Source organism: Typopeltis vanoorti, chromosome 13 (genome assembly GCF_054136105.1).
Source record: "Typopeltis vanoorti isolate ZY-2024b chromosome 13, IOZ_Tvanoo_1.0, whole genome shotgun sequence".
In the NCBI taxonomy this organism is placed as follows: domain Eukaryota; kingdom Metazoa; phylum Arthropoda; class Arachnida; order Uropygi; family Thelyphonidae; genus Typopeltis; species Typopeltis vanoorti.
Genome location: NC_143561.1, coordinates 2,389,984 through 2,414,466, shown reverse-complemented (window position 1 = coordinate 2,414,466; position 24,483 = coordinate 2,389,984). Strand labels below are relative to the sequence as shown.

The following is a 24,483-nucleotide window of genomic DNA, read 5'->3' as shown; positions in this document are numbered from 1 at the left end:
GTTATATTCTCATGCTTTCTCAACTATTTGTCGTAAAGAAGATCTGATCCTGACAGCCTCTATTTGGCCTGAATCCAGCTTGTTCTTCACCAAGCTTTTCTTCCACAATTCTTCTCAAGTATACTGGCATAAATCTTGCCAGGAACATTCATAGGGAAATATCTCTGTGATTCAGTTTTATTTCCCTTTTTATATATGGGTACTATGAGAGCTCTACTCCAATCATCAGGAATTCATCTCTCTGTCCAGGCCTTCTGAACTATGCTGTGCAGCTACTGTAAGACTTTTATACCACCATACTTCAGCATTTCTGGTTGAATATCATCTACTCCTGCTGCCTTTCCACTTTTCAAGCATTTGATGGCTTTTTCTACTTCAAGTATGCCTGACTGCATGCCTGGTTAGTGTTTTTTACCACTGTGCTGTCACCACTGCTTGTTTCATTTAGCAGTTTTTCAAAGTAATTCTCCATACTTCAAGGATATCTTTTTCTCCAGTTTTCATGTCACCTTTATCATCTCTAACTCCTTTTACAGCACTTTTTCCTCCATTCCTAAGCTTCTTCAACAACCTCCAGAATATTTTGCCACCTTCTTGATATTTATTTTCTATGTTCTTGCCAAAGTCCTACCATGACTTTTGTTTAGCTAGTTTTACACAGTGTTTCACTTTCTTACATTTGTCTCTGTATTCTCTAAGAGCACAAGCTGACTTATTTGCCAGGAGGAACTTTTGATATGCTTTCTTCTTTTCCTTCACTGCCTCTTTTACTTCCTGTGGCCACTATGGATTTCTGATTTTTTTTTATCCTTGCAGACAACTTCACCACATGCATCACTAGCTGAATCAATCATGGCTTTCTTCAAAGCTTGCCACTGAATCTCCAAGGTTTGATTCCTCTTCTCAAACTCTTTCATTTTTTCTTCAATAATCTTTGTGTATTTTAATCTACAGTTCACATCTGAGAGCAGCTTAAATTTTATTCGCTTTAAAACTTTCTTACATGTTATTCTTTTCAATATGAAATCAATTTCAAATCCTTTGTACACTCTGGTGTCCTGCACCAGGGAGAAAACATCACTATCAACAATAACATTATTATTATTATTATTTTCGGGCTACTGCAGGGAGTCCTTAGACTCATCGATTGAGGCCCTAAACATCATGCCCACACAACTATACAACATTCTCACAGTATCTATCATACCTTGCCTTGAACTCGCTCACTGTCATAGCACCCACAACAGACTCTGGCAGCTTATTCCACTCATTTACCACTCTAAAAGTAAAGAACCCAGCTCTAACACCACTGCTAAGTTCCATAGGTGTCCCCTAGTTCTCCCACCACCAGTCCTGATCTCAAAAATATCCTCTGAATTAATCTTATAGAATCCTTTTAGCAATTTGAATGTCTCGATCATATCTCCCCTTTTCCGCCTATCAACCAGTTTCTGCAACCCACAAATCTTCAACCTGTTCTCATATGGTTCATTCCATAGACCTGCTATCATCTTAGTCACTCGCCTCTGGATCCTCTCCACCTCCTCCCCATCAAGAAGGAACCGAGGTGACCAAATCTGGGCACAGTGGTCAAGATGAGGTCTTATCAAGGCTCGGTACAGAGGTACAATAACTTGCTTGTCTCTGCTCGTTAAGGTATTTTTCAACAACCAAGTGAGTTGATGAGCCGATTTAGCTACTTTCGCAATGTGGCCCCTAAACTTCATCTCCCTATCCACCAACACTCCCAAGTACCTGGCCTCATCAATCTCTTGGAATACAGTTCCACCCATGTGGTATACTGCTGCTAATCTTTTCACCCCAAAATGCATAACCTTACATTTTGTCACATTAAATTGATATCCATTCTCCTTAGCCCAGAATTCCAATCTATCTAAGTCATCCTGCAACACTTTGACATCTTTTGCATTCACTATCGCCCTCCCCAACTTTGCATCATCAGCGAACAAATGAACTGTTCCACTTAGATCCTTCCCTATATCGTTAATGAACAGATTAAACAGCAGTGGTCCAAGAACAGAACCTTGTGGCACCCTAGTCACAGGCCGTCTTTTGGACTCCACTCCTGAATAAACCACTCTTTGATATCTCTCCATCAACCACCCACCTATCCATCTCACCTACCCTATATCCATTCCCATATGTTGTAGTTTACGGATTAGAATTCCATGTGGTATCCTGTCAAACGCCTCTGCCAGGTCCAGCAGTATCACTGTAAACCCATTTCCCTTATCCAGTTCAGCCATCACCCTGTTATAAAACTTGAGCAAGTTACTCAGGCATGATCTACCCTTTACAAAACCATGCTGTCCCCTGTACAGTATCTCATTTTCATCAATCCATTCCTGTATTTTTCTCTTGACTACTTTCTCCAAGACCTTGACAACAACTCCTGATATGCTGATCAGTCGGTAATTTGCAACCATAGTCTTGGATCCTCCTTTATGCAGTGAAACTATTTTCCCCCTCTTTCCATGCCTTCGGTACTAAACCAGACCCGAGACTCAGATTAAACAACATGGTCAAGGGCACTGATAATTCCTTAGCTGCTTCACGCAAGACCCGTGCAGGTATACCATCCAATCCCACAGATGTATTCACATTAAGGTTCTGTAATAGACTATTCACCTCCACTTCATTCATCACAATTCTCGTATAAACTAATGGTTCCTTCATTTTTTCAACGTCACCACCTGGATGATATACTTTTGCAAAGTGCGCACTCAGTAACTCCACTATATCGACTGGTTCAGTGACCTCCTTACCATCGTCATTCCTTAAAATCATTTTGCCATGTACAGTTTTTTTCTTGCTTGCAGCATATACAGAACTGTTTGGGATTCTCTTTTGCTTGCATAGCTAGTTTCCTTTCATAATCGGCTTTAGCTGTTTTTACCACACTCGTTAACCTTCTGGCCTGCACTTTATACCGTTTGTGTGCCTGTAGGTCACCCATTTCTTTAAATTCCCTCCACAGTTGTTTCTTTTTTTTGCAGCTCAAGCTGAATGGTGTTATTCATCCATTTAACCCCTACTTGTTTTACTATTCGGACTCTAGGTATACAATCAGCCATAACCTCCTGTAAATGCTCCTTGACCACTTCCCATGCTCTATCGATGTCCAGCCCTTGCAGTTGTACATACCATGGCACTGATCCAAGCAATCTCCTAAGCTTGTCATACTTGCCAGCACGGTAATTGCACATATTCCCTGTCTTAATCAAAAATTCCACACCTTTAGCCACCTCCCAGGTCAAGACCTTATGATCACTCTCACCAATAGGTGGCAACATGGTCATATTCATTACATTCAAATTGTGAGATGCTATTACCAGGTCAAGCACTCTCACACCCCTAGTATTTTCAATTACATGCTATCTCAGATAGTTATCCCTTAATAATTAAATAAAATCCATTTCCTTCCTCACGTGTCCTCTCCTCCTTCCAATCAATGTTACCATAATTAAAATCCCCCATAATAATTACCCTCCTTCCACTCATTTCATCAATTTGTTTATGCATACTATCTCCACCATCTATTCCATCACCTGGTCTATAGCAGCACCCAACTGTATATTTTATTCTGCCAGTCTCAATCTCACACCAAATAGCCTCAAATGAGCTCCTTTCACTATCCTGCAATACACCTTCAATTCTCCTTGGCTGCAGTTCATCAGCTATCATCAATAACACCCCTCCCCCAATAACACCCCACCCCTCCTCCTAAATACTATAACCTACACATTCTATCCCACTAACTATATCATCTTTTGTCAGCCATGTTTCACTAATGCCAATAACCTGTGGCCAGGAAGAGCCAATCAAGGCCAAAAATTCTTCCTTTTTGTTCCTAATACTCCTGGCATTAGTATACATGAAATGCAGTGATCCCTTTGTCCCACCCCTATCTTGATGCCTTATTCTAACTGTCCCATTCCCATTTTTTGTCCTTAGTGCTGGCTCAGGTACATTATATACATTTTTACACTCAGCTGTCTCATTGATGTCTGCATATCCACTACCCCCCCATCCTTGGTAGTTCTAGTTTCACTGGTTCTGCACATCCATTTTCACTTCATTCAGCAACACTTTTTCCAGTCTTCGCACTCCAAGTCCATTCAAACATAGTCAATGAGACTTTTCTTATTCCTTGCCTCTTCTCTCCATGTGAATTTGTGCACATTTTTATGTTGGAACATGGTTTTATTAATAACCAGTCCATGTCCTGAGCAGAAATCCAACAGATATTTGCCATTATTATTAGCTTTACTCTTTTCTCCAAATTTTCCCAAAATATTTTTGTATGTCTGACAATCATTTCCTACTCTGCTATTTAGATCCCCAACAAGGACCAACTTTTCCTTTTTCATTGTGTCAGTTGCTTTCTGTAAAGCATCAAAAAATTCCTCCACTTCTACCTTAGTAGAACCTTCTTCACAAATAAGTCTCATTGTCCAATTCCCCATTCTGATATTCGCCCACATAACTCTACTTGGACTGCCTGCCATTCAAGAAGATTAGCCTCTTATTTTGTGTTGAATACTATGTCTACTCCTTCTTTTCCTTGATTGTCATTGCCTGTTTTTTATGTTTTTTTAGTTCCATAAATATTAAATAAACTGAAAAATTTTTAAATAAATATATATTTTTTTTTTTTTTTTGTGAAAATTCAAAAACTGGTTTAACCAATTTTTATGGAAATGCTGGAGTTTGAAAGCCAGTTTTTTTTTTGAAAGTCGGTTTTTGTATAAACCCTAATTGTGTTTTTAGCAAATTTTTTGATGTTTGCTTAAGATGAGAATATCTCAAATCTTTGTGGAAGAGACACAATCATGCCGATTCAGGTTATGCCAGTTTCACAACTTTCTTTGAAAAGTGTTGATATTTAGAACTGCTTCTATGGAAAAGAGATGAGCCTCATCTCACAGAATACGTGCTATCTGAGAGCTCCTGAGAGATTTGTGTATTTTGTTGATTTATTGATGTTTTGGATTCAATTTAATGGACTTAAGTGTGTAATTTTGGTATATTATTGGAGCTTTATTAGCATAGTTAATGTTACTAAAGTGTTTTATAACATAATCTATGTCGGGAAGTCGCCGCTAGATGAATTCGTAATGTGTAGTGTTCGTGCAAGCTCCAGATAAGATAAGTATCATTTTCAGTTATCGATACAAATTACTTAATATTGTGTAGTTTTGTTTTGTTTGCCTTGCGTATTTTAGTGCATCTGTTTTTGGTGTGTTATAACGTATAATTTGACAAAACACGTTAGAGATAAGTATGGCACCTGTGCGAAGGAAAATGGCGGCCAGTAATGATGGTTCGCCATCATTATCAAAGAACGGTAGCATAAAAGAAATGAATCAGTGTACTAGCTGTGAAATGTACGCTTTGCGGAGTGCGGTCGGAGTGTGGTTAGATGATAATAAAGGATTGAATGTGTGTAGAAAATGTAGGGAGAATGAGGAATTGAAGTGTATTTCGGATCGTGAGTGTGATATTTTTGTCAACCTTCAGAATGAAGGAAATAGGGATATGACAAGAAACGTCAAGGTTGTACATGAAAATTGTGAGAGTGTGAATGTAGAAAGTGTGAATGATAGTATAAATGGTTTCTCAGAGAATAAAAAAGATGAGATAGATGCATTGAGTGAGATCGCGTTGTTGAATAGTGCGATAGAAAGAGCAAAACAGCAGCTAGAGTGCAACAAAATGTAGACTGAATGAACCAACCAATAATAAAAGGTATGACAGGAAAAATAGACGTATGAATGTGAACATGAACAAAATGAAGGATAGAGTGCTGTATGGAGACTCGTTAGTACGAGGTGTGTTAGTAGAGGATTTGACAAAATCGTACCAACCTGGTGCGACCATAAAGGACGTAACTGAGTCTATTAGAGAGCAAAAGGAAAGGGTGAAAGAAATGATTGTTGTGGCAGGTACGAATTATTTGAAAGGAGATAAAATGGAAATGATAGAAGACCTGAATGAATTGTTTGAGGTAGCAAAAGAAAAGAGTGAGAGAGTTAGAATGATTAGTCTTTTGCCACGGAATGACAGTGAAATGTTTAAAATGAGGGCCATAATTGCGAATGACTTTATGCGTGGGTTATGTATGACGAGTGGTGTGGAATTTGTGGATGTGTGGAGTGAGTTTGATGGGCGAAAGGATCTATATAAGATGGATGGCTTGCATTTGAATGGTTACGGATGGTTAATTTAAGAAGACTTGAGAGAGTGTTGCTGAATGTAGTGGATATGCAAATTCAGGAAAACTAGATTTGTTAAGGGGGGGGGGGGGGAATAGATATACAGTCCTTATGGAGGCAGTTGAATGTAAGAATGAATATAATATGCCAGAGCAAATAAGGACAACAAATCTGAGTGTGATAGTTAATATAAGGCATCAAGGTAGGGTTGGGGCTAATGGAGGTCTTAAATTCATGTACACTAATACTAGGAATATTGGGAACAAGAAGGAAGAGTTTTTGGCCATGGTTGGCACTTCCAGACCACAGGTTATAGGTATTAGTGAAACATGGCTGACTGTAGATGATATAACTAGTGGGATTGAATGTGATGGGTATAGTGTGTTCAGGAATGACAGAGAGAATAAAATGGGGGGAGGAGTATTGTTGATGATAGCTGACGAGCTCCAGCCAAGGAGAATAGAAGTTGAATTGCAGGATAGAGAAAAGAGCACATTTGAGGCCATTTGGTGTGAGATTGTGGCTAGCAGAACTAAATATACAATTGGATGCTGCTATAGACCAGGTGATGGAAAAGATGGTGGTGACAGTATGCACAAGCAAATAGAAGAAATGGGTGGAAGGAGGGTGATTATTATGGGAGATTTCAACTATGGTCGCATTGATTGGAGTGAGGAGAGGACACACTGTAGGAAGGAACTGGATTTTATGCGGTTATTAAGGGATAACTATCTGCGACAGCATGTAATGGAAAATACTAGGGGTCAGAGAGTGCTTGACCTAGTAATTACATCTGAGGATTTGGTTGTAACAAATATGACCACATTGCCACCAATCGGTGAGAGTGATCATAGGGTCTTAACTTGGGAGGTGGCTAAAGGTGTAGAATTTTCAATTAAGACAGGGTACATGTGTAATTATCGGGCTGGAAAGTATGACAAGCTTAGGAGTTTGATTGGTTCAGTACCATGGCATGTACAACTGCAAGGACTAGAATTTGATAGTGCATGGGAGGTAGTTAAGAAGTGCTTGCATGAAGCAATGGCTGACTGTATACCTAGAGTCCGAATAATAAATCAAGTAGGGGTTAAATGGATGAATAACACCATTAAGCTTGTGCTGCAAAAAAAAAGAAACAACTATGGAGGGAATTTAAGGAGAAGGGTGACTGGCAGGCACATGAACGGTATAAAGCGCAGGCCAGAAGGGTGACGAGTGTGGTAAGAAAAGCAAAAAAGGATTATGAAAGAACATTGGCCATGCAGGCTAAAGAGAATCCTAAACAGTTTTTTAGATATGTAGCAAGTAAAAGGAAAAATGTACATGGCAGATTGATTTTAAAGAATGCCGATGGTAGGGAGGTAACTGAATCAGTTGAGATAGTTGAGTTACTGAGTGAGCACTTTGCAAAAGTATATCATCCAGGTGGTGACATTGCAGAAACGAATGTACCAGTAGATTATACGGGAATTGTGGTTAATGAAGTGGAGGTGAGTAGTCTATTGCATAACCTCAATGTCAATACATCTGTGGGATTGGATGGTATACCAGCTCGTGTTGTACGAGAAGCAGCTAAAGAATTGTCAGTACCCTTGACCATTTTGTTTTATTTGAGTCTCGGGTCTGGGTTAGTCCCGAGCGGGTGGAAAGAGGGGAAAATAGTTCCACTGCATAAAGGTGGTTCCAAGACTGCTGTTGTAAATTACCGACCGATTAGCATATCAGGAATCAATGTCAAGGTCTTAGAGAAATTAGTCAAGAAAAGAATACAGGATTGGATAGATGAAAATGGGATATTGTATAGGGGACTACATGGTTTTGTGAAGGGTAGATCATGCCTCAGTAACTTGCTCACGTTTTATAACACAGTGACGGCTGAACTGGATAGGGGTAATGGGTTTACAGTGATACTACTGGACCTTGCCAAGGCCTTTGATAGGATACCACTTGGAACCCTAATCAGTAAACTGGAGCAGATGGGTATAGATATAGGGTTGGTGAGATGGATAGGAGGGTGGTTGAAGGAGAGATATCAAAGAGTGGTTTATTCAGGAGTGGAGTCTAAAAGACGTCCTGTGACTAGTGGAGTGCCACAGGACTCTGTTCTTGGACCACTGCTTTTCAATTTGTTCATCAATGATATTGGAAAGGAACTGAGAGGAAGTGTTCACTTGTTTGCTGATGATGCAAAGTTGGGTAGAGCAATTGTGAGTGCACAGGATGTCAAAATTTTACAGGATGATTTGGATAGTTTGGAGGACTGGGCTAGGAAAAATGGATGTCAATTTAATGTGGCAAAGTGTAAGGTTATGCACTTTGGGGTGAAAAGAATAGCAGCAGTATATCGCATTGGTGGAACCATACTCCAGGAGATTGATGAGGCCAGGGATTTGGGAGTGTTGGTGGATAGGGAGTTGAAGTTTAGGGGGCACATTGCAAAAGTAACTAAAACAGCTCACCAAATCACTTGGCTTCTGAAAAATACTTTAACATGCAGAGACGAACAAGTTGTTGTTCCTCTATATCGAGCCTTGATAAGACCCCATCTGGACTTCTGTGCCCAGCTATGGGCACCAGGGTTTCTTCGTGATGGGGAGGAAGTGGAGAGGGTCCAGAGACGAGTGACCAAGATGATAGCAGGTCTGTGGAATGTACCTTATGAGAATAGGTTGAAGATTTGTGGGTTGCAGAAATTGGACGATAGGCAAAGGAGGGGTGATATGATTGAGACATTCAAATTACTGAAGGGTTTTTATAAGATTGATCCAGAAGATATTTTTGAAAATATGACTGATGGTGGGAGGACTAGGGGCCATGCATGGAAGCTGGGCAAGAACGTGGTTGACAAGGGTGTTAGAGCTAGGTTCTTTACTTGGAGAGTGGTAAATGAGTGGAATAAGCTTCCAGAGTCTGTTGTGGGTGCTACGACCGTGAATGAGTTCAAGGGAAGGTATGATAGATACTGTGTGAATGTTGAATAGTTGTTCTTGACATGATGTTAGGGCCTCCCTCGATGAGTCTGTTGACTCCTTGGAGTTTCCCAGAACAATAATAATAATAATAGTAATAATACTGTGTATAGTATCAATACTATGCTGTGCCAGACCAGACTTTTGAGGTTTCAAATATTTGATGTATAAAATGAATTTCACACTTCCCTCGAGGTCACAGTAAACAGTTGATCAGTTTAATATGTAGCAAGTTTTATTGTTTATGTTAGTTTTCCCGTGGCATTAACTGAGCTTACCTATTTGCTTTATTTTTTTTTAAATATTTTTTATTTTAAAAAGAGCACATGTAGTGAATTGGCATTTATTTTAATTTTCAGTTAGAAAGTCTCACGCAGTCTGAGTTAGCATCACGATTAACCCTCAACTGTATGAATTGCTATGTGGAACCCCAGAAATTACAAGGCATTTTAATGACAGTTCTTGATGTAAGTTTCTGAATTTCTTATATTATTGAATAGACTAATTTAAAAATGTACTTGACTTTTAGGTTCATAATGTTCGACTTTGAATCGCTCCAACGCCTCTATATAAGCAACTCAATATCTATAGCTTCTTAAATATTTGTTTAGTGTAATATATAGAATAAAAGTTGGATGGTTTACATGAAATTAAATTTTTATGAGTAGAATTTTGCATGTACATGTATATCAGAGGCATTATCAGTACAGAAACATGAAATGATGTACTACACAACAGAAAAAAGTTTAACAGAGTTATGGCAACTTTGGTACAGTAACAGTCGATAAATTCCTCGAGTTAAAACTAGAGTTTATCAGATAGAAGAAGCATTGTTTCCCATGAGGGAGATAAATATAGATTAGCAGCTGCACAACTTTCTTTTAAAGCTATTCCATAATAAGGGATCTACTTTTAAGCAGAATTTTTCTGTTTTTCCAGAGTATCCTTTGTTTAATAGAGACATCATGTTCTGTACAGCCAGATTGTTAAGATTTGTGATATATGATGCATGTTTTATGTTCCTCAGAATAAACAGAGGAGCCTTTGAAAAAAAAAACAGTTTTACACAAGTAGATTCCTTATGCTTCCTTTGGATGTAATAACTTAGCTTTCTTTGTGAAGAAAGCTGTGAAGCATTATTTCACCATCCTTGAAAAGTTTGACCTATGTTTTACTCCCTTATAAGAAATAGTACTGCTTCAAGTCTCCATTTAGCAGAATACAAGGTGATAGAAATCTGCCTTCAGATTTTCAGAATTGGGGAAATGGTAAGGGCAATAGATTGATTGATTGGAAAAATTCACATTGGTGGTTGCTGATTAGTCGACAGTTCACCAGGTATCAAAGAAGGTGACTGTTAATGATCTCCATTACTTTAGACAATGCTAGGGTGAGAGCAATAGGTTGAGTTTGAAGGCAGATACTTATCACTTTTTTCTTTTTTTCTTTTTTTTTTGGTATTGATTGTATATAGGTTTGCTTCCATGGTGTAAGATGGATGTTAGCTGAGTATAATATAGTGTATAGATGATAAAGAACAGTGCTACTTCAGGCATACACTCTCTTGAGTAGAATTGGTGGGATTCAGTCAGAACCAGAAGTATTTTTGGTATCCAGGTTCAACATTCTTCTGATGCCTTTGTATCTGAGGCCATAACAGACATGAAATGCAATGTTCCAGTAAAGAATTAAGTAATTTCCTTTTATTCTGGAGTTGGACGAGAAGAATGATGCGAGGAGATGAATATTATCGTTAGGTGATATTTTAGTACTACAACTTGGGTGATAAAGAGGTGGAAGCACAGATGGACAAAAGTTGCTCTCAACAGCCTTTGCAAGGAATTAGAAGGCATGAGTACCATTGACACATGTGAAAAGTTTCTACATTTAGCCATTTCTGTGTTGGACTTAGCCCTGTAAGATGGATTTGCTAGCTTCATTGTAGGCTGAGAATGAACCACTTATGATAAGCTGCTTTTTTTCTTTTTTTTTTTTTTTAAGTGCCTGAGTGTGTGTACACACACACACAAATAGCTTGAGTATTAGATATTAATTTTGAACAGAGTGGAGACCTTCATTTCAACATAGCTAACTTCTGTAACAGTGGAACCAGTAATCTGACCATAGAAAAGAGAAGTAAAAAAAGAGAAACGAATTTTTGTTTCCCCCCTTGAGGTCATTGCTTATGAAGTATACCTCTGTTTCTCTCCCATCTTGGTCAGTGGAATTAGAAAAAGGGAGCCAGTTAGAGTTGTGGACATTAAGTCATCGAAGAAGATGACTTTACCGTTAGGGAATTTGGATTGCAGGAAATCATGCCTCAAGCATAATATATGAATGAAGTCCAAATGATTTTCAGAATTGGAGAAATGGTAAGACAGTAGTAAGATACATAATGAAGAAAATAAATCTTAAGCCATAGAAGGTAGAAAAGAGAAATTCAAGATTAGGCTTTCTCTGTCATCTTCTATAGGTCTTGAAAATATTCAAGAGAAATGTAATCTACAGTATATATATCAGTACCAGAGGTAGAAAATGCCATCATAGAAATGTGGGAAGGCAGCTGGAGTAGACGATATTCGAATGGTAGAAATGCTCAGGCAGCAGCTTACCTGTGTTTTTAGTTCCATAGGCAAATTCATAACTATGTGCCTTTTTAAATGTGATAATTTCTATAACTGTTAAAATATCCTGCCACTGGCACTTTTCTGACACAGGTCCTGTTGGCAACTGTTCCAGTGCCATAGTGTTTCTACACCACTGTGCTCATGTGCGAAGGTATGAAAGTTTTACAGTGGCTGTAGTATATAATTCAGATGTTAGAAGGTTGAATCCTAGATGATTGGAGCTTTCAAAGGGAATTAAAACAGTGCGAGAATTACAGAGAAATTTCCCTACTGGATTTATGCAAGCATACTTCAAAAGAGGTTAAGAAAAGTATTTAAGTTTTGTAGATCTGGAAAAGGCATATGACTAGGTGCCCAGAGAAAAGCATTATAAGTTAGCATTTAGAATTGACAGAGATACAGGAAGAAACTTTGAGACAAAGTTGTGAAACAAAGGTGCACATTGTTTCCACTGTTATTCATCATCTATATAGATCACATTATGAAGGAAAGTGACATTAAAGCTGATAACAAAATTGGGGATTACTCTTATGTTTACTTTATGAAGATGATGTTACAGTAATTAATACCGTGTGTTGAGGCTTAAATGCTGTGAAGAATTCATTTTGGAGGTTTAATGGAATATTAACAGCACTGAGCAAGGATTACAACTAATTTTAATGCTTCCAATATTTTGTCTCCGTCACTGAGACATCTTCAGGGATTACAAAAACTTTTTGTAACAACACACACACACACACAGTGGGGAAAAAACCACTATGCTCCACCATTGTAAATTCAAAAAAGAAAGACTGTTCATTGAATCTGCTTCTGCACTCAGGAATCAACCTAATTTAAACAAACATGGTTGCATTAAACTTCCTAAAATTTGGGAAACATTAATTATCAGAGATCCCTCTTTACATCCTAGGCCACCTGCAAATGCCCATAGAGGGTGCACCACCTAGATAGGATTTTAGTTTCACTCACTAGTGTATTGTATTTGTGTGTGTTGTTACAAAAAGGTTTTGTAATCCCTGAAGATGTCTCCATGACGGAGACAAAATATTGGAAGCATTAAAATTAGTTTTAATCCTTTCTCAGTGATGTTAATATTCCATTAAACCTCCATCATGAACTAATTAATACCTTTAATGCAGTGTTTCTTAACGTGGAGCAATTTGAATATTTTGGGGGCAATTAGAAAATGTACATGTACATATTTATATTATACTTTTTCAGAATTTGACTGACTATTATATTAGAGGGGGGCATCAAAATCTTTGAGATGTTGAGGTGGGGCACGATCCAAAAAAGGTTGAGAAACTGCTTTAATGGGACGTGTGCACTCAACATTATAAAGTAAGTTTACGGCTAACACGTTTAGCAAAAAATATATATAGAATTCTGTTTAAAATTTCCAATATATTTCATTCAGCGTTAACTTGGACTTCATCAGGGAGACAGACTGTTAACTACATTCAAAAGATGAATCACAATAATGAGTTATAATTCATGAACATATTAGCTCGTGTCTCGATCACAGCTGAAGTACCTGATATTACACTATTAGAGTCCAAAGGAACAATTGTAAAAAGTTGTATAGATATAAAAAAAATAAATAAATAATGAACAGTTATTTCCCAAAACTTGGATATCGACATGCAGTCTGATTGGTTCAGGTTCAGACGATTTTGTGGAATTTCACATGTTTCTGGGAAAATATGATCACATTTGAACTTGCTGGAATGAAGTAGTTTAGTCTGAATCCAAAGAACTCTGTGTCTAGTGTCAATAGTGCACAAAGTTGGAGGTTTTAAATAAAATTCTATATTATTTTTTCTACATGTGTAAGCCATAATATTACTTTATAATGATGTTACACTATTAAATAAATCCAGTACTAGTTGGCAGGATTCCCTAACTAAATTGACTAATGACTTATGAAAGATAAAAACTTTGAAAATAGGTAAGAACATAGAAAACTTCAATTACATATTGAATGGAGAGCCTATAGAAGAGGTAAAGTCTTTCATTTATTCTGTGCAATTTTAAGTGAGGCCGCGGTTGTCCGCACGGTTAGCCTAGTGGCTATGCCATTAGGCTAACCTCGCGCCATTAGGCTAGGATAACCATTATGCCATTAGGCTAGGACACTCTTTCCCCAGGCATATGGTTGCGATGCAACCATATGCCTGAGGAAGGAGTGTCCTAGGTTCGATTCCCATCGGTAACGTGAGGAGCTGAAGGATCTTTCTCAGCCATAGCCAAATTAGCCAGTCTTGGGCGTGGACAGCAGAGTTTTTTCCTCAGTTTATTTTGCCTGCTGTGCGGGTTTTTCATCCCGCACAGCAGGCAAACTGGCCTTGAGAACTTAACACTACAGATCATAGGATATACCGCGGCATAGGGCTGACCACCTTATCCTGTAAACGGATTGAGGTCCGATGATCAATGGACCCTCGACACCGCAAGGTAAAAGAGGGTATAAAGAAGATGATGATGATTAAATATGGAAATAGACAATAGAAAGTCAACTGAATAAATTTATATGGAATATGAGAGAAATTAGTCAGAACATTATCAGTTGCATAGGATTGGGGCAGTTGCCAAAGGCACCATTAGCAGGATATTTTACCAATTATCGAAATCATCATACTATAAGTCCCTTAGGTAGGAATTTGCCAAGGGCACTAAAAACATGGCTAGGCTGCTGAACACTGCACTAGCAGTATACAAGACCAGGTTCAAGACAGTTTTAACTAAAGAATCTGAGAGCTGGGTTAGAAGTAAAACAATTGATCAAAGACTGGATACTACACATGACAGTAATGAAAAAAATTAGGGATGTCAACAGAAGGTATCAGTGGCAGAACCATATTCAAAATGATAATATTAAAAATGAACTTGACATTCTTAGCATTCAGGAATGAGTGAGCAAGCTAATTTCAGGTCGTTATGGCCACTTAAACAGAATGGAAAAGATTAGCAAAGCAGGTGTCTAATTCCAAGATGGCAGAAAAAAGTTGTAGAGGAAGACCATGAGGTAGGTGGATTGATACTGTAGGAAGTGCCTTAGAGGTCCACAGTATAAAGATATGACAATTTTGGAGTCCTGGCAGAGAACAGACTAATTAGGAGGAAAAGTGTCGATAGGAAGTTAGTAATAATCTAAACTTTTTTGTATGTAGCTATCAGAGTATCCTGTACACCCCTTGAGAATACATATCAAGAATTTGATGATGATGCATCCTCTGGCATGGAATATTGAATCACAGTATAGCATAAGTACCACCCTTGTAGTAGATGGAATTATGCAGGGTAGTTCTGACACCATGCTTATTGGAGCAATGATTTAGGATTTGGTTAAAAACAAGTCAGATTTTGAATGTCTGGAGGTGATATAGCACATTAGTTAAGCTGTTCAGTTAGGAGAAATTTTTTTGTAATTTGAGCTTTTGGGGGATGGGGGGGTATTTTAAACTTAAGAAAAAAAGCAGAACATTCTGTGAGAGGAGATACTCTCTCATACATGTCGCTTATAGAGAGAGAAAGAGTATCCAGTCTCTGTGCCATATGTGGCCTCGACACTGTTTCTCTCATATGATGACCTAGCTTTCTTCCAGGCATGATTTGTCAGTGAGATTATGCACAGCTCATCTTGGAAGCCTCTCAAACACATTACCATCAGGTTCAATCTGTGCATTATATAGCAGCCAGTTTGCAGAACTTCTCTGCTATTCTCTTGAAGATTTGGAGAGATTCTAGGTCTTCAGAGTATATTTGGCATGTTCTTGTTGGGTATTACTCATATGGCATGCTGGAAGATTTATGGTTGGATGAAAAAAACCGGAATCCCTTCCCTGAGAACCAAATGTGGCAAAGCCACTTCAGGGTCCCCAGTAAGCAAAATAGTGGTGTTTAACCAGCTATGACAAATCATCTACCACCTAGTAGGTGTAGTTGGCATTTTCAAACTAGGAAGATATCCTCTTATATTAGAATGCTCACTGAATTATATACAGTAGTTCAAATAAAGTTCTTATTGCACTTAAGAACTTTAAGGGTTAATCAGAAGAAAATTTGACAAAGAACATTTGTTGAAATATGACTTTTGTGTCAATCTTATTTTACTCCTATTCTTCCATGAATCTTATATCTTTAAAAAATCGTTTCAAGAACTGTCTTCCTTTGGATATTTTGTCTACACCTAAGGAACAAGTGGCATCTTAGGTGTAGACAGAATGTCCAAAGGAAGACAGTTCTTTAAACACAACATTGGAATTGGCTATTTCCTCAACATTCGGTTTCTTATTCCTCTCTGGTTACTCTATCTAGGACCTTCTTAGCTAGATTCTTGGATCTCCTCACCGTATATGCTTCAATGGCGTCTCCGCTATTCTTTTATTCTACTCGAAAAGAACACTCTTTCACTGACTTGTACACTGGTGTTGGTTCACCAGTGGTCCTTTCTTCTGGAACTCTGGCTGCATTTTAGTTGTAGCTACGATCCACGCAGCACGTACAGCAAGGGGAAATTCTTGCTGCGCACGGTGGCAAGCTTCACGGCTACTCAGCTCTCCCTTCAGGAAACCAGGAACAGACGAATAAGAGAGCGATTGAAATCCGCACCGAAACCTATATACCTCAAGTCAACGCCCTCTCTTGGTGGTGTCGTCATGCACACAGTGGCGGCCGATTGGTTACCGCGGCTCCAAACTGTCTTTGACATGGCCTAATACTTGTATCAACTTATATACATCTTTTTAGCAATTTTATATGGATTTCCTATCTTAAATAATTCACAAACATTCTCTGTTCAAGTTATGGGCTTCTCTAACATTACTTAATATCTAAAACTGATTATATACATGTTCTGAGTCATAAAAAGGCACATTTTCATCTGGAGGCATAAGCGTGTCCTTATCCATCCTTTTTGACGTTACCTTATGTTGGGTCGGAAAAAAGGATGACTCATCAAAAGTGAATCGGCACTTTTTCCGACACAACAAAGTCCCCCCCCCCCCCTTATTACAAATTTTTCTTAACGAAGTTACGAGAAAATTTTATTTTAGCAACATCCCTTCCTTTCTCTGGGAAAAGGTTGGCCTCCTTGCCTACTCCTAAGCATGTATCTGTGTGTTGGTTGTTCACCTGGCTCAGCTAACCCATCATGATTCCCCTGATTAATGTTATTTCCACAAGTAAATACCTGGAGCTTCCCTATGTCTCACGAAGAAGGGGGAATACTCGTCTTGGGGAAATTCCTCCTCCCTTGCTTTGTGACCTCCGTTTTCCTTTGGTCGCGCCTTGCTGCGGGACGAGTTTGGATGGGAGTTTTCTCTGAGCCTATGTCTGTTCTGGCCCCTCCTGCTTCTTGCATTTCCTAAGACTCTCTCTGAGGAATCACCAAAGCAGACTAGTCTTGCTGGCCTAGTTTTGTATTTACTTGAGGCGATCAGCATGTATAATGGTGATCTTACCACGAGGGCTGGTTTCTTTGACTCTAAAAGTTACAGGCGTTATTTTCTCAATTATCTCAAACGGTCCAATTGCACTCTTACCGAACTTTCCCTTTCCTTTGAAACCTTGATCCATTAAAGCTAAGCTTCCTTCCTTCAAGTCCTTGGTTTTCCTGAGCTTGTTCGCATACGATTTTGCTCGGAAAGAGCAACTTTCACTGGTTTCTGCTACTGAATCATACGCTAACTTGTTGTCTCTTATGAGGTTGTTTAAGTATTCATCTATGTCAGGAAAGCCTGTTTCTGCCCTGGAGCTTTTGAAGTCACTTGGGAAGAGGGGCTCAAATCCGTACAGTATTATGGCGGGCGCTTCCCTGGTGGCTGAGTGAAGGGCAGTTCTACATGCGAAGAGGGTGTGAGGTAACCGAACATCCCACTCTGATATCTGTTCTTTTGCTAGGGTGAGTTTCAGAGTGCGGTTCATCCTTTCACACATGCCATTCACTTGGGGGTAAATATGGTGTGGTAAAAATCTTTTTTATCCCTAATGAGTTGCACAGCTGTAGGATTACCTCGGCCGTGAAGTTGGTGCCCTGATCAGATAGTAGGGTCTCAGGTGTCCCGTATCTTGGGAAAATCATTTCAAACAGCATATTTGCTATGGCCTTCTGATCTTTCATGGCTACGGCCTCAGGGAACCTGGAAAACATGTCTATGACGACTAGGATGTATCTGTTCCCTCTTGACGTGGTGGGAGGTGGTCCCACAATATCCATGACCACGTCCTGGAAAGGGCAAGGGGAGCGGGAACGGCTGAACCAGTGATTGGGGATTTCCTCTGACAGAGATTACATGAGAGGACGTATGCCTCCACGTCGCATCTCATTCCCTTCCAGAGGTACCAATCCGTCACCCTCTTTAAAGTTCTATGTATTCCCTGGTGCCCAGCTAATTTATTATCATGGAACGTGTGTGGTACCCAAGGAATCATGGCTTCGGGCACAACTATCTTCTCTTTCCATCTCCCAGTGACGCCTTGTCTAGATATTAGGAGACTGTCACTATCAATGAATATGTTGTCACCGGTTCCCCTTTCCTGGTGCCTGCCTCTTTCACTTAGCAATTTCTTATAAACTGGTCCCCATACCGGGTCAGCCTTCTGTGCCTGAATGATGTCAAATTTTTCCCAGGTCTGACATTGCTTCTCGGGTGCTTCCCTTCTCTGTGATTCCTGGATGACAGAGATTACCTATCCCAGTCACTGACACCCCATCCAGAAATCTTCAGGATGGGGTGTCAGTGACTGGGATAGGTAATCGGCTACTACGTTAGCCTTTCCGTATGTAGCTGACCTCCATTCTGTATTCCTGCATCTCCAATGCCCAGCGCACGATTCTCTGATTTTTATCCTTCATGGATGACATGAAGGACAGAGGTTTGTGGTCAGATCTGAGGACAATGTCTTGCCCTAACAATAGGTGACGGAACTTCCTGAGGCTGTATACGATGGCCAAAGCTTCCCTCTCAATGACAGAGTAATTTTTTTCTGAAGGGGATAGTTTCCTGCTAATGAACGCAACAGGTTTGAATGAATCCTGTTCCTTTTGTTCGAGTACTTCACCAATAGTGTCTTTGGATGCATCGACGGCAAGATAGAAGGTTTAGGGTGAATGAGAACAGGGGCAGTAGTCAGTGCCTTGTTTAATGCATGGAATGCTTCCTGCTGCTCTGTCTTCCAGGCAAACTTCGTTCCCTTCCTGGTCAGGTTCACTATGGGCCTCATTATCTCGGAGCATTGGGGGATGAACTTTCGGTAAAAGTTTACCATCCCCATATACCGCCTAACCTGCTTGATTGTGGTGGGGCTTTTACATCCAAAATGGCATTCACGTTGTTACATGAGGGTGCTATCCCATCCCCGGTGATCATGTGTCTGAGATATTCTACCTTGTCAAGGAAGAAATCGCATTTCGAGCATTTTAGTGATAACCTGGCTTTGTCCAATCTATCTAGTATGTTTAGTAAGATCTCAGTGTGCTCTTTCATGGTGGTGGAATATACCAGTAGGTCGTCCTGGAAGCATAAAACGCCTTTGCCCAAAAGTCCATTCATGAGGCACTGGAAGCTCATAGCCGAGTTTCGGGCCCCTTGGGAAAGTCGACAAAATTGGTACTTTTGCCACTTCGTGGTGAAGGCGAAATATTGTCTGCCTTCCTGAGGGGGATCTGGTAGTACCCAGAATTCAGGTCAAGTTTAGAGAAGACCTTTGCCCCTTCCAGGCCAAACAGCAGCTCTTCTATGTACACACTGGGAAATCAATGGGTTTCATGACTTTGTTCACTTCTCTTAGATCAAGAACAAATCTTAGGTCACCGTTTGTTTTCTCGACCAGTATGAATGGGCTGTTCCAACGGGATACTGACTTTTCAATCATGCCTGTCTTCTCATATTCTTCCATGAGCTTTTCTAATTTGTTTGTGTGTTTGAGGGGGGGTTGGATATTGTTTTACGTGTACTGGTGAGGTCGAGGTTATTTGTACAGTGTGCGCTACGGCATTAGTACAGGTGAGGGTGCTTATTCCCTCAGTGAAGACCCTGGGGTGCAATTTGTATGCTGTGTCAAAAAATATTGTCTTATCTCTTCTATAGTTTGATTAGAGCTGTGGTTACTTATGGATTTGCTCATCATCCTCTCCTTTCAAGTGATCTGCTTCTCTTCAAATTCCCTAGCAGATATCAAATTAGTCTCAAGTGACTTATTTTCGTGCGATGTTTTGCAAGGGTTGGTTTTGGGGTGGTGGGTCTTTCCACAAAGAGATATTGACTGGGTCCCAAAGTTGCAGGTGAACTGGTTTAACTTTAGGAAGTCTAGTCCCAAAATGACTTGATTACTGATGTCATCAGGTATCTCTAGGAGGATTATTATGTCATGGGTGAAATCAATAGGGAAGCAGGGGATGGATAATCTTGCTCTCAATTTAGTGGAGGATTGCAGCTCGACCTTTGCTATTCTCATTATTTTGTGAGTTGTTTGGAGGGGAATAAGTGTTTTGTTATGGGACATGTCAAGCTTTTTGTAGAGGTTGTGTGGGATGATAGATATGTGTGCTCCTGTGTCAAGGAGAAATTCACATTGTGTTCCCTCTATGCTACCCTGGACAAAGGTGAGGTTTCCCCTCAAGGCTTGCCTCAGTTGTGTTGGTGCTCTGTATTTGGTGGTGTATGGTCTCATGATTTTTTGTGTTTTGACTTTCAAAGGCTTCACCCTTTCCACTGTGCCTTTCTTCAGTTATCATTTCTCTGTATTTAGAGGATTGAGCAATGGTTGCCATTATTTCTTCTCTCTCACTGGCGGCTGCATAGCACTCTTCAAGGCTATTTATTTCCTTTTTGTATATGCTCTCCTGCAATTCAGGTAAGATACCTGTTCTCAGTTGTTGTAAGGTGAGCCATTCAATATGTTCTTTGTCATGTGTGGAGGTTTTTATATTGTGGGCAAGTTTGGTTAGTCTGTTAAAGAAATTGGTTACCCTTTCCCCCTTTTTTTGTAGGCATTTGAAAAATTTATTAAGTATTTTTTCAATTCCTCTCTTTTTGTTAAATTTCGATATTAGAGCATCTTTAAAGTCTTTAAATGTTACTGCTCTGTTTAGTGTTTGGTAAGAGTGCAACGTTTCTTTGCTTTCCCATCTAGTCCACTACATATTAATGTTAAGAGTTGTGGATCACTCCAATTCGCTGCCCTTTTTAGTCTTTCCATATAGCTGAGGAAGGATTCTACATCATCATCATTACTTTCCTCTGAGAATCTGGAGCATATTTGTTTAGAGTTCATGGTTCTAAAAAAATCTGTGTCACTCACCTAAGCTATATCAGGTAGGGACATACTTACGCTCTTAGATTAATACTTTATTTTAGATTCAAGATTTCACTACTGAGTTCTGTTTCTGGGATTGAGACCAACTTGTTGTGCACATTAAATTTTCAAGCACATCCTACCTGCTGCGCCATTGTTATATCTCCTTTTATTCCTTTTTGTTCCCGTCTAAACTTTATTTTTTATTATCCTTTATTTTTTATCATACTTATGTTATTATCAGTTATTTCGTTTGCCGACAAATTTGTAATTATTTTATGACTGCGCCAGCTGGCAACTGAATTCTGATATACAATCTTAAATTACTGAAAGGAAATACAGGGATCAAGAGGTTTGCAGTCGTGGTCCCGTTTCTTTAGTTACTAATGGATTTCCCTCTAATGCACAGTTCATGATTTTTCAAGCGGTAATTCAATCCACAGAAACATGTCAGACTCATTTGATTTAAACATAAGAAATACATTTATTTTGGCAAAACATAGAGATACACTTTAGTCAAACTTTCAATTCTAAAGAGTCTGAGCTTCCCCCCCCCTCTTAAGTTATCACATCCAAAAGGGTTCTACTCTATAATTTCTTATACTATCAAAATCATGCTCTATCTTATATATCTACTCTCAGACTCTGTTAATTTCTATTGAGCTGCTCAGTTATCATACATAGAAAATACACACATATACAGGCTTATTCTACAATCCTGGCATGGATTATATGAGACGTGTTTCGTCTGGCAAATTTTACATGAGATAACATTCCTTCTTATGTTCAAACTTTGTCCCCCCCCCCAGAATTTTAGCTAGCATTCAAAATTAAACTTAACATAATAACATTAATTTCCTTTTTTCAATATAAACAGTCCGAAGCCTCAGTTTCCAGCTCAGCTTGAGCCTAAGATGCCGCTTGTTCCTTAGGTGTAGACAAAATGTCCAAAGGAAGACAGTTCTTTAAACACAACATTGGAATTGGCTATTTCCTCAATGTTCAGTTTCTTATTTCTCTCTGGTTACTCTATCTTAATACAAAAGGTTTCAGCTTACCGTTCTTGCTTTATCTGGTAGATTTAGGACCTTCTTAGCTAGATTCTCAGATCTCCTCACCGTATATGCTTCAATGGCATCTCCGCTATTGTTTTATTCTACTTAAAAAGAACACTCTTTCACTGACTTGTACACTGGCGTTGGTTCACCAGTGGCCCTTTCTTCTGGAACTCTGGCTGCATTTTAGTTGTAGCTACGATCCACGCAGCACGTACAGCAAGGGGAAATTCTTGCTGCGCATGGCGGCAAGCTTCACGGCTATTCAGCTCTCCCTTCATGAAACCAGGAACAGACAAATAAGAGAGCGATTGAAATCCGTGCCGAAACCTATATACCTCAAGTCAACGCCCTCTCTTGGTGGTGTCGTCATGCACACAGCGATGGCCAATTGGTTACCGCAGCTCCGAACTGTCTTTGACATGGCCTAATACTTGTATCAACTTGTATACATCTTTTTAGCATTTTTTCATGGATTTCCTATCTTAAATAATTCGCAAACATTCTCTATTCAAGTTATGGGCTTCTCTAACATTACTTAATATCCACTAAAACTGATTATATACATGTTCTGAGTCATAAAAAGGCACATTTTCATCTGGAGGCATAAGCATGTCCTTATCCATCCTTTTTGATGTTACCTTATGTTGTGGTGGAAAAAGGATGATTCATCAAAAGTGAATCAGCACTTTTTCCGACACAACAAAGGCCTTTGGTTGGAAATACCTGGATTAGATTCCCATTTATGATGTGAGGAACCCTTATCTGGTCTCTTTTGACTAATGGTGAGTTAGCCAGTCTCAAAAAAACTTCTACAGATGTAGAAGGTTTTTCCCCTCTTGGAAACTTGTGTTTTTCGTCCTGCAGACCAGAAAAACCAGCCTCCATGAACACACATGAGTCTACAGTCAAAAATACATAGAAGTCCCTCACTGGAGGGTACAACCTCAACTGGTCATAAGGGGGATGAGTGGGGGGAAATTGGCGGGGGATGGGGCACACAAGAAACAAACAGTTGGTTAAGTGGGATCTTAAATTAAAGCGAAAAATTGTCTTGTTAGTAGACAACTTCTTGCCTTCGAACACCACATCTTAATTCAACCATGTGACAAGGCATCATATGAGGTTTTAAAGTTTATTATCACAGGGAAGTTCATGCGAGAATTGGGTAGCAATGTCAATGTCAACAAACTTCAAAAGACATTATGAGTATGAGCAATTTATTCATGAACTACTACTATTCAAACACATGACAAGCAACACTAGATAAGTTTTTAAAATAAATTTTATGTTGTTGCTTATTAAAAAGTTGTTTATACAATACAATAAAAAGTTGTAACAATAAATTGAAGTAAATGATGCAATATTTTATATCCTTTGTTTAATGTCATCTGCCAGTTATTGTTATCGAAAAGTGACTATCCCAAAGCGATCACAATAAGCGGCTTCTACTGTATTATTATTATTGTACACACATCCATGGAGTCCAAAAACTCATCTTGGGAAACCCAAACTATCCGCATGATATCTGTTGTACCTCTCCTTAAATCCATTAATAGACAAAGTACTCGCAGCTGACTGGTAACTCATTCCATTCATGTACCGAGTGAAAAATCTAATCCACACACCCTTGCTACACACACTCTTGCTCAATTTCCAAGGATGACTTCTTGTCCTGCTTCTCTAGCCAAGTGCTGAAATATTTCCTACTGTATTAATCCTATAAAATCCATTAGGTAATTTAAATGTTTTTGTCATATGCTGTCTCTTTTTTGTCTTTTAAACCAACTTTTGCAACTCACAAATCCTTAATCTGTTGTCATACGGAGCATTCCAAAAGCCACCCACCATTTTTGTCACTTGCCTCTGCATCCTTGGCTGTGTGTTAAGGCTTAAATGCTAAGAGAAACTGACGTTAGAAATCTAATGGAGTGAAACAGCACTGTGAAATGATTAAAATTAATATTTATTTCGTCTCAGTTATGGAGATATCATCAGGGAGTACAATATGAGACTTGTAAGATACACAAAGGCAATACAAAACTAAGTGAAACACATGGGCAAAAGACCTGTTGGTATCCTAGAATGCAAACTGGGATCTCAAAGTACAGGGTGTTTCAAAAGAGGGTATACAACTATAAACTCTGAATGGGAAATGATTAAAATTAATATTTATTTCGTCTCAGTTATGGAGACATCATCAGGGAGTACAATATGAGACTTGTAAGGTACACAAAGGCAATACAAAACTAAGTGAAACACATGGGCAAAAGACCTGTTGGTATCCTAGAATTTAAAC

General features: G+C 39.1%; 1 protein-coding gene across 2 annotated transcripts in view; it reads left to right on the top strand.

The window, feature by feature from the left end:
- LOC150099887 (maspardin-like) overlaps positions 1–24,483 on the top strand; it is a 174,028-nt gene that overhangs the window by 126,688 nt on the left and 22,857 nt on the right. For both annotated transcript variants that reach the window (XM_090402446.1, XM_090402445.1), the window contains exon 7: positions 9,565–9,672. In XM_090402446.1, coding sequence (XP_090258572.1) covers positions 9,565–9,672 — 108 coding nt within the window. The remainder of the gene's footprint in view (positions 1–9,564; positions 9,673–24,483) is intronic.